This window comes from Garra rufa, chromosome 13 (genome assembly GCF_049309525.1).
Source record: "Garra rufa chromosome 13, GarRuf1.0, whole genome shotgun sequence".
Classification (NCBI taxonomy): domain Eukaryota; kingdom Metazoa; phylum Chordata; class Actinopteri; order Cypriniformes; family Cyprinidae; genus Garra; species Garra rufa.
The window spans coordinates 24285511-24296894 of record NC_133373.1 but is presented as its reverse complement, the minus strand read 5'-3'; the positions used below and the strand labels follow the sequence as shown (position 1 = coordinate 24296894).

Genomic DNA, 11384 nt, shown 5'->3' with positions numbered 1-11384 from the left:
TGACGTTAAGAGGTTTTTCAAATATTACGCATTGAGGTTTGTTAATGTTTTTTAAACAAATATTAGTAGCTTTTAGCTTTTTTTACATTTATTTTCAAGAATTTTACTCTTTTAATTTGTCTTTTTTTCATTATGATATCAATGCAGTTATATCCCAGTGAACAACTGATGAAAAGACATCAAATTCCTATCAAAACTGACATCAAAAACTTGACATGACATTGATTTGATGTAAAATTGAACGTCAAGCATAATGGCCTGCATATACATTAAACCACTTTCAGTGTGGGATTAACTTCCTATTTTCACCCAAATATCACTAGAAGAAATTGCCGTCCAAGCTGAATTTAAAATGACGCTACAGCATCTTAATCAAGTCTTGACTAATATTTGATGTCAAATTGATGTCAAGATGCACACTGAGATCACACTTAACAATATCACCCGACACTTTTACGCAGAAATGAAAAACATGCTCAACACAAAAGAAGTACATTCAAGTCTTTATATGTATGAAATGCATTTTGAATGTATTATTAAATAATGTATAGATCTAGCCAAAAAGTAGCATGTGCTTATGCGTGTGTTTTCTGCAGATGACAGAATCTGCTCACCTCCATTCATGGTCCTCAAGAATGAATGTAACACTGAGACTCTGGAGCAGCTTCAGAAACACGGAATCACGTTTCCCTTTAGTAAGTACATGCCCTTAAATAAGCAGTAACCTTTGCATACATCGATTTGGCTCATGTAGTTCAGGATAAAGGAGCTGTTTTTATCCACATTATTTTTCCTATAAGAGTGGGCATGGCCATTTGTAAATTGTATGGGTCTGGCTTTCAGCCTAATCGGCGTCCAGGTATTTTTAGCGGTACAAAACAGCTTGATATTGCAAAATGGTGTCTTGCCATGTTATTTTAATGTATTATTTGAATTATAAGCACACTGGTTTGTAGTGCAAACAGTTTTACAATTTACTGCACATTTTTATTCTTCTCGTTATTTCCCTATAGCAGCTAAAGAACCAATAAGCTTACTTCTGGATATATTTCCTCATGTGTACTGGAGCATCACACATTTTCACACTATTTTTGTTTGATTGCAGTCTGCAAAACCCAGGTTGCTCATGGCATCAACTCCCATGAGGTAAGAAACTGTACTTTTTCATATCCTACATAATAAGCAGCAGATAAGTACTGTAGAACACAGTGCTATTCAGATCCATTACATAAGAGCTGCTACATGTTGTTACTTAATCATTTCTAACGTTGAGTGGTGTCTTATTAAAATGATTAATTTTGGGCTTGAGTATCACAGCTGTTCAATGAGGATTTCTATTTTAGTAAAGCTACTTGAGAGGTCTAATTATTATTAGTAGTAGTAGTGTATTTATAAACACACATTATAATTTCTTTGATATTCAAACAACCCTGTTTCCACTTCTGCCTCATAAAGGCTACAGTGATTCATTTCAGTTGCATTAAAAGTGTAACACAAACCACATCGGCTGTAAAGTATTTAAAGAGAGAGTCAACCTGAATCTCTCATAGCTCTGAATCACACGTAACCCTGCTGTCCTGGTGGATCATTAACAGGGGTGCAGCTTCTGTTGCTATGGTGACCATATCTTTGATTCTCAGTGACTAATGTACAGGCAAAGTCTCCGACCACTCGCATTCCTTCAGAATACTGCTTGAAGACACTGGTAACTTTGTTTTACAGTGTTGACAATGAGGGGCGTACTAGATTAATGTGTCACCACGACTGTGTTTGTGCAAACAGGTTGATGGTCATGTGTTTTATGACTGTGAGGACATCAGTTTACTTAGGTAAAGGAAAGACAAGGAACATATATGGATTGAGGGGGTTTTGGTGTGGCAGTTTTAGTGTCAGGAAAGTACAGTACATACATTATATTTGACTTGCTCATTTACATTTCAAGATCACAAGAGTCTGTGTATTTTATCATGTTAATTTTTAACTAACCTGCCCTGGAATGTTTTAAGATGTTGATCTGCTTCCTGCTCAATAGATGGCCATCATCTTCAGTGAGGAAGATCTGAAAGACATCAAGCCGCCATGTGTTATCCAAAGCTTCATCAACCATAATGCAGTGCTGTATAAGGTGTTTGTGGTGGGAGAGGCCTACAGTGTGGTGCAGCGGCCCTCTATTAGAAATTTCCCATCTGGACCCACAGGTCAGTGGAGTCCACGCAACATCCCTATGATGGATGGTTCAAAATATTTATTGAATGCAATTTGTTTTTTGCACTATAATTGAATCATTAATCAAACTCTAAGAACCAACTAGTTTTCATACATTTTCATTAGTGCTAAATACACTACTGTTCAAAAGTTTAGGGTAAGTATGATTTTTTTTAAATATCTATTATTCAGCAAGGGTGCATTAAATTATGGAAGCCTGTTTCTGCCACTAAATAAAAAAATTAAAACTTTTTATCTTTAACTTTTAATTCTGACTTTTTTTCTTGCAACTTTATATCATTATATCTTGCAATTCCAACTTTTACCCTGTAATTCCTTTTTTCTCAGAATGTGAGATATAAACTCAAAATTGTGAGAAATAAAAGTCAGAATTGCAAGATAAAAACACGAAATTCAAAAATTTTCTCAAAAATGCGAGTTTGTATCTCGTAATTCTGACTTTTTTCCCATAATTCAGACTTTTTTTCCTCAGAATTGAGATATAAACTTGCAATTGTGAGTTATAAAGTCAGAATTGCGAGATCTAAACTCACAGTTGCGAGAGGAAAAAGTCAGAATTGCAAAATACAAACTCGCATTTGTTCATTCAGAGTTTTTATCTTGCAATTCTGACTTTATTTCTTGCAATTGAGTTTATATCCCACAATTCTGACTTTATAACTCACAATTGCAAGTTTTTATCTCACAATTCTGACTATTTTCTCAGAATTGAGACATAAACTTGCAATTGTGAGTTATAAAGTCAGAACTGTTAGATATAAACTCACAATTATGAAAAAAATTCGCGAAAATGCGAGTTTGTATCTCGCAATTCTGACTTTTTTCCCATAATTCAGACTTTTTTTTCCTCAGAATTGTGAGATATTAACTTGCAATTGTGAGTTATAAAGTCAGAATTGCAAGATAAAAACTCGCATTTGCAAGAAAAAAGGCAGAATTGTGAGTTTTTATCTTGCAATTCTGACTTTATAACTCATAATTGCAAGTTTATATCTCACAATTATGAGGACAAAAGTCATTTTCCTCAGAATGTGAGTTTGTATCTCACAATTCTGCCTTTTTCTCTCGCAACTGAGTTTTTCTCAGAACTGTGAGACATAAATTTGCAATTGTGACTTGTGAAGTCAGAGCTTGGTAAAATGCAAATGCAAGGTTATATCTCGCAATTCTGACTTTTTTCCCCATAATTCTGACTTTTTTTTTTTTTAGAATTGTGAGACAAACTCACAATTGGGAGCTATAAAGTCAGAACTGCGAGATATAAACTCTCAATTGTGAGAAATAAAGTTAGAATTGCAAGATAAAAATTCGCAATTCTGACTTTTTCTCGAAAATGCGAGTTTGTATCTCGCAATTCTGCCTTTTTTTCCCCCATAATTCTGACTTTTTTCCCTCAGAATTGTGAGATATAATCTCACAATTGTGATTTATGAAATCAGAATTGCAAGATAAAAACTCGCAATTCTGAGTTTTTTCTGAAAAAATGCAAGTTTATATCTTGAAATTCTGACTTTTTTCACATAATTCTGACATTTTTACTCAGAATTGTAAGATATAAACTCACAATTGTGAGTTATATAAAAAAATCAAATTTGTGAGTTATAAAAAACAAAAAATTGTGAGAATTAACTTTTTTTCCCCACAATTCTGACTTTTTTCCAGAAATTCTGACTTTTTTCTCAGAATTGTGAGATATAAACTCTCAATTGTAAGAAATAAAGTCAGAATTTGCAAGATAAAAACTCAATTCTGACTTTTTCTTGAAAATGCAAGTTTGTCTCGCAAAAAAAAAAAAATCCCCATAATTCTTGCAAGAAATAGTCAGAATTGCGAGTTTATGTCACACAGTTCTGACTTTATAACTCACAATTCTGAGAAAAAAAGATCTAAACTTAATCAAAAGTCACAGTAAAACATTTATAATATTACAAAGATTTAAATTTCAACAGCTTTTAACACTGATAATACTAAAAATGCTTCTTGCACACCAAATCAGCACATTACAATGATTTCTTAAGGATGATGTGACACTGAAGACTGGAGTAATGATGCTAAAAATTCAGCTTTGCCATCACAGGAATAAATTTAAATTTTAAATATATATTTTTTTCACATTACTGTTTTTATTGTATCAAATAAACGCAGCCTTGGTGAGTGTAAGAGACTTTCAAACAAACTTTTGAACAGTGGTATATATAGTTTTTTGATCAATTACTTTGTATTCGTCAAAGTTTACGTTCAAGTTAAAATGAAGACGAATCTGTAAATTGCACTCTGTGTGTGTCACACATGGGACACGAGTTCACCAGGCTACGTCAAAGCCAATAAAAACACTTTATAGGGTGCCAGGTCCAGAAATGTAGACATCAGGTCTGTTTCAGCTAGTTTTAGCCATCCGACACAAGCATATATCCTAACAAACCCACTTAGTCTAGAACTTTTTATAAGGTTGCCTTATGTTTGAAAGCTGTTATCAGAAACAAAGTGAGATTGACATTAATGGCACTCATAAGCAACCCCGTGTGATGGCGAGGGCCTCTCAGCCTGTTTAGACCATCCTGTCAACATATGTGGCTGATGTTTAGACTCTTTCCTTCTTTTACAGAGAAGTGGTTTATTTTGTCTTTGACATGGCGTTTATTGAATAAGCAAGTCAAAGATTTTGTCTCAGATGCCAATGCGGTTTGGTGAATTATGCCCCCCGATGGCCAATCAAATTCACAGTTGCCTAGATTTTGTCATTTTTAATTTAACTTTACATTGAGAAAGGGGATTTTTCTTTACTGAATAAATGTAGATGAAAAGGACAAAAAGAATTAACATTTTACCCAACTTTTAGAAAAGTAGTGTATACATTTCTTTAAAAACTTAAAAAGTTGTGTTGTTTATCTTTTAGACAGGAGAGCAATATCCTTCAACAGTCATAATGTGTCCAAACCAGAGTCTTCTTCTGACCTGACCTGCGTAAGTCAACATGCCTGTTAAAATCTAAATGAATGTATCAAATGTTTATATATAACTTCTTCTGTCATTCACAGTGAATAATAACCATACATGTTCAACAAACAGGCATTTCATACTCTTTGTCCCTTTTCTTTTTTTCCCTCCAGAGGGACAACATGGAGGGCCAGTACTGGGAGCCCAACAATGATGTCATTCAGAAAATGTCCAGAAGGTTACGACAGGCCCTTGGCATTTCTCTGTTCGGGATAGACATCATCATCAACAACCAGACCGGCCAGCACGCTGTCATCGACATCAACGCTTTCCCAGGTACGTGCAGTTCCTCACATTCCAGCAATGCCTGGGTAATATATATTATGTTATCTTAATGCACTGACCTCTATTCCCACTTTCGAAAATGTAGAAATGCATTTATGCAAACAGACCACATGGTGTCAGTGTGAAATAATAAAGAAGCCTTTTAGTGCTTTGTAATGCTAAAATGGATCAAATTCTTTAATAAGGTATTTTACCATTATTTAAACAGCTTACTCCATTCTTAGAATAGATTTATACAGCTTTTGAATTTCACCAGTGGAATGTTGTTTATAAAAAAAACATCTATTTGCTTCTGAGATGTTGAAGGTAATCTGCTTCTCACTGTTCTCTCCAAATCAACCATATTTTTTGTATGTTTTCCCGCCCTGCTCCCTTTTTAAAATAGCCAATAGCATTTTGTTTATTTCACAGCTTGGACAACAGCTGCAGAGCTCTTCGAAGCCACATTTGACAGCATATGATAGCCACAATCTCATCCATATCGCTGTAAAATATAGCATTCTGTGTAGAATTCAAATGTGTCCGATACATTTTGCGGCCTGTGCTAACTGGCATATATGATCTGCTCTATGCTACTGTGTCTCTGGACCAGAGCAGACTGTGTGTGCGCTGTGGCGGTTTGCGTGACACTGCGCGAAACCAGACTTCATTCACCCCAAGAACATGCCATTCATTCATACAGAAAATACTAATTCTGTGAACAAGTAATCAATTTCAGCCACAGCAAAAATTAATTATTTTACCAAAATAAGACAGATAATACAAAATGCATGTTATTTTTATTTTGTACTGGCCTGAATAAGATATTTCACATAAGACATTTACATAGAAAATAATGAATGCATTTATGAAAATGACCCTGTTCAAAAGTTTACATACACTTGATTCTAAATACTGTGTTGTATATTTTTTGTTTAGTGATAGTTTTTCATGAATTTCTTGTTTGTCCTGAACAGTTAAACTGTGGGCAGTTCTTCAGAAAAGTCCTTTAGGTCCCACAAATTCTTTGGTTTTTCAGCATGTTTGTGTATTTGAACCCTTTCCAACTGAGGGACTCATATGCAACTATTACAGAAGGTTCAAATGCTCACTGATGCTTCAGAAGGAAACAGTGCACTAAGAGCCGGTGGGTGAAAACTTTTTGAATTTGAAGATCAGTATCTTCTGTAGCTTCTGAAGGGCAGCACTGAATGAAAAAATATGATATTTAGACAAATTGAGAAAAATGTTCTCATCTTTATTCTGTTCAAAAGTTCACACCCTGGCCCTAAAAGCATGTTTTTTTTTCCTTCTGGAGCATCAGTGAGCATTTCAACCTTCTGTAATAGTTGCATATGAGTCCCTCAGTTGTCCTCAGTGTGAAAAGATGGGTTTTATAATCACAAAGTCATTGTTGGAAAGGGTTCAAACACACAAAAATGCTGAGAAACCAAAGAATTTGTGGGACCCGAAGGATTTTCTGAAGAACAGCAGGCAGTTGAACTGTTCAGGACAAACAAGGGACTCATGAACAACTATCACTAAACAACAAAATACAGCTGTGGATCATTCAGGTAACAACACAGTTTTAAGAATCAAGTGCACTTTTGAACAGGGTCATTTTTAAAAATTGTCAATGTTTTTTATGTGAAATATCTTATTCAGGTCAGCACTAGATAAAAAATAGCATGCGTTTTGTATGATCTCTCTTATTTTGGTAAAATAATTAACATTTTTTGATCTCAACTTTACATAGTATAAGATTTTGTCACAATAAATAGACTCTATTCCCTCTACACAAGTATTTGCTTTCACCCATACATCTTCATTAAGCTAAAGTCCCAAACAGAGATGTAGAACATTGTGTAAGGATGGGAAAAAAGTACATTTGAAGGCCCTTGATTTAAAGACTTCAATAGTATCTGCAGGCACAGCTGTGTTTGTCAGCTTACAGTATGTTTAAAAGCCACCTGGCCTTCTCTCTGCTTGTTGCCATGGTGATCTTGTGTATCTAGCAGGGAACGGCACTTTCATATCTCTCAGTGGTACATCCAACGAGTCCCATGATACCGCAGGAGTAAGACAACAGATGATATCTTCCTTTTATTAATCTGCCTCTCAGAGCACTGCCACAAGAAACCCATTAACTACTGTTAACTAAAACCAACCTTCATTTTTCACACAGGTTACGAGGGAGTCCCCGAGTTTTTTGATGACCTGTTGAGTCACATTACCAGCGTCCTGCAAGGTCAGGTGTCTAATGGAGCGCCGTGCGGTCATCTGAGAGTCAACGGGATGCACTGTGGCATGCTGGGGAACGAAAGCAGTTGGTTGATGGACAGCGTCCCCCATCAGGGACTGAGCTGCGGCGGTGCTTGCATGGCTCCAAACTTTCACCAGCATGGTAGATCGAGTTTAGCAGCGGAGACGTCCTCGCAGTGACACCTTAGAGCCAATGCAATAGAATTTTTCATTACTGTTCACAAACCAAATGATCCCTCATTAAAGGGTGGGTGTATAGAAAATTCCTTCTTGCCAAATGTGAATTGCGTAGGAAATGATTGAGTCTGTATCAGTCTTCTCATTTATTTAATTGCGTGTTTGGAATGGTCGACCTGATTTGGGAGATTTGATTTTTTATGAATGTTGCACTGAACTTGATTTGAAGAAAAAGGGCTTTGTGCAGGAACTAAACATTTTATTGATGTTAATATATTAATTTAGGAAAGGAAAGGAAAGGAAGTGAGGTGAGGCCAAGTATGGTGACCCATACTAGGAATTTGTGCTCTGCATTTAACCCATCCAAGTGCACACACACAGTAGTGAACACACACACACCGTGAACACACACCCGGAGCAGTGGGCAGCCATTGCTGCGGCGCCCGGGGAGCAGTTGGGGGATCGGTGCCTTGCTCAAGGGACTCACCTCAGTCGTGGTATTGAGGGTGGAGAGAGTGCTGTACATTCACTCCCCCCACCTACAATCCCTGCCGGGCCTGAGAATCGAACCTGCAACCTTTGGATTACAAGTCCGACTCTCTAACCATTAGGCCACGGCTGCCCCTAATGAGATACTTGAAAGGAAAATAGGTGTCATGATTTGGGTGTCAGACACTGCACTATTTAAATAAGTTTCCAGCTGGCACTAAGGCTGTGTATCATAAATTCTGGCCAAATAAGAGAGCTTGAAGATCTTTAGTGCTGCTTTAAGATCTTTAGTGCTGTCTGAAGCAATCTGCTGGCAATTAATCTCTTAAAACATAGCAAGCTCTGCTGTTCACTTCCAGAACAAAAATTTACAGATAATGTGGACTGTCATTTACACCCCTTTGTCATCCAAGATGTACATGACTTTCTAAAGTCGTAAAAAAATTGTTTGTTGAGGAAAACATTTCAAGTTTTCTCTCCATGTCATGAATATGTATGGTGCCCTCAAGTGTGAACTTCCAAAATGTAGTTTAATTGCAGCTTCAAAGGGCTCTAAATGATCCCAGCCAATGAAGAAGGGTCTTTGTCTAGCAAAACCATCGTTTTATCGAAACAAATTGACAATTTATATACTTTTTAACCTCAAATGCTTGTCTTGTCTCGTCTCTGCGATGCGCATGCGTAATCTGTGTAAAGGCCCGTTCCCACCAAGAACGATAACTATAAATATAAAGATAACTTTCTAAAAATCGTTTCAAATTTAAGAGAATATAGTGTTCACACCACTACTACAACTATAGGGCAACAAACAATATCGTTGGAATCACTTTCAGAACGATTTTTCATAGTTGATGAAAGATAGAACACTGACAACTAATCAGACTTAAATCAAATTTAAGGGCTTGTGCATTTGAAATAGCAGGCCAAATTGTAGAGAAGCAAACAGACATTTCACAGCAAACAGAGTAACATAAAACATAAAATTACCTCAGGAATTGAGCGCTAGTTTGGACAATATGTCTTACCTCCTTTGAATGTGCAGTAGAAAAGAGTCCGTATTGTTTTTATTCTACTAACGTTACCAGAGATTAGATAGTTTATGCTAGAGTCACTGTTTAGATGTGCTCGAAACGTGCATGCTGAGGACATCTACTGGTTGAGTCATGTAGTCGTGTAAATGCAACAAAAACAGTAAGTTATCGTTCACTGTTGTGGACACAAATATAGTTATCGTTGTATTTATAGTTACCGTTGTCGCTGTTGGTGTTAAAGGGCCTTAATCCGGGTCGATACAGTTAGGGTATGTCGAAAAACTCCCATCTCGTTTTCTTCTTCAACTTCAAAATCGTTCTACATCGCTGTTTTACCTTTTTTTGTAAAAGGGCGTTTGATCTTCTTTGTACGTTCACTTTGTTAACGTTGGGTTGGTACTTCTGCAGCGATGTAGGACGATTTTAAAGTTGGGGTAGAAAAAGAGATGGGAATTTTTTGACATACCCTAACGGTCTTGAACCGGTAAAAAAAAAAAAAAGAGTTCAGGCAGACCTAGACAAGACGAGCGTTTGAGATTAAAAAGTATAGAAATTGTCAATTTGTTCGGAAAATGACCGACCGGTTTGCTAGATAAGTCCCTTCTACTTCGGCTGGCGTCATTTAGAGCCATTTGAAGCTGCATTTAAACTGCACTTTGGAAGTTCAAACTTGGGGGCACAATTTAAGTTCACTATATGGATGAAATGTTTCCCTTTAAGGAGTAGTTCACTTTCAGAACACAAATTTACAGATAATGCACTCACCCTCTTGTCATCCAAGATGTTCATGTTTTTCTTTCTTCAGTCGTAAAGAACTTATGTTTTTTGAGGAAAACATTTCAGGATTTCTCTCCATAAAATGGACTTTGAGAGTTTGAACTTCCAAAATGTAGTTTAAATGCAGCTTCAAAGGGCTTTAAATGATCCCAGCCGAGGAAGAAGGGTCTTATCTAGCGAAATGATCGTTTTTTTCTAAAAACATTTACAATTGATATACTTTTTAATCTCTACACAGAGTACACACAGAGCTAGACAAGACGAGCATTTGAGGTTAAACAGTATATACTTTTTTTTAGCAAATAACTGATCGTTTTGCTAGTTAAGACCCTTCTTTGCTCGCCTGTGATCGTTTAGAGCCCTTTGAAGCTGCATTTTGGAAGTTCAAACTTGGGAGCACCATAGAAGTCCATTATATGGAGAGAAATCCTGAAATGTTTTCCTCAAAAAGCATAATTTCTTTATGGCTGAAGAAAGACATGAACATCTTAGATGACAAGGGGGTGAGTACATTATCTGTACATTTTTGTTCTAAAAGTGAACTACTCCTTTAAGAAACATAATTTCTTATCGACAAAAGAAAGAAAGGCGTGAACATCTTGGATGACAAGGGGGTGAGTAAATTATCTGTAAATTTTACTGAGCAGTAAGAATTTTTTTTTTGCTAATCATTTCATATCTGAAGGGCCCAAAAAACCTTGTAAACATTCTCACACACTGGCAGGTGCTATGAAATTTGTATTGGGGTTATGCATTGAGTGCAAATAGAATTCACCAACAAAAGTTAACCTAAAAAATCTCATTCAGTCATTTTGTTGTTGTGACTTTCTTCCTTCTTTGGAACACAAATGAAGATATTTTGAAAAAAGTTCATACAGGTTTGGAAAGACACGAGGGTGAGTAAATGACAGAATTAGCATTTTTGAGTGAACTATCCCTGTATGTGATTGACAAATGTGTTAAATTTGATGTTTTGACAGTGTAAGTTTGTTTGTTTTAGGCCCATACTTGTACATGATGTATACTTTGTAAATATGTTAATTTTTTTTTCTTTAGAAACGTAAAAAGCCTCTAAAGTAATATAAAAGAATGAAAAGGACAATAAAACCAAACATAAGCACTGAACATTCTCTGATTGTTTGTCTGCTGTGGGTTTAGTTC

At 36.1% G+C, this 11384-nt stretch overlaps 1 protein-coding gene across 1 annotated transcript; it reads left to right on the top strand.

The window, feature by feature from the left end:
- The first annotated feature begins 556 nt into the window (after nucleotides 1-556).
- Nucleotides 557-11346, top strand: itpk1a (inositol-tetrakisphosphate 1-kinase a). The gene is made up of 6 exons (XM_073816590.1): nucleotides 557-695; nucleotides 1106-1146; nucleotides 2033-2198; nucleotides 5123-5190; nucleotides 5337-5499; nucleotides 7673-11346. The coding sequence occupies exons 1-6, from the start codon at nucleotides 578-580 to the stop codon at nucleotides 7927-7929; spliced, it is 813 nt and encodes a 270-aa protein (XP_073672691.1). The 5' UTR covers nucleotides 557-577; the 3' UTR covers nucleotides 7930-11346.
- The last annotated feature ends 38 nt before the right edge of the window (nucleotides 11347-11384 follow it).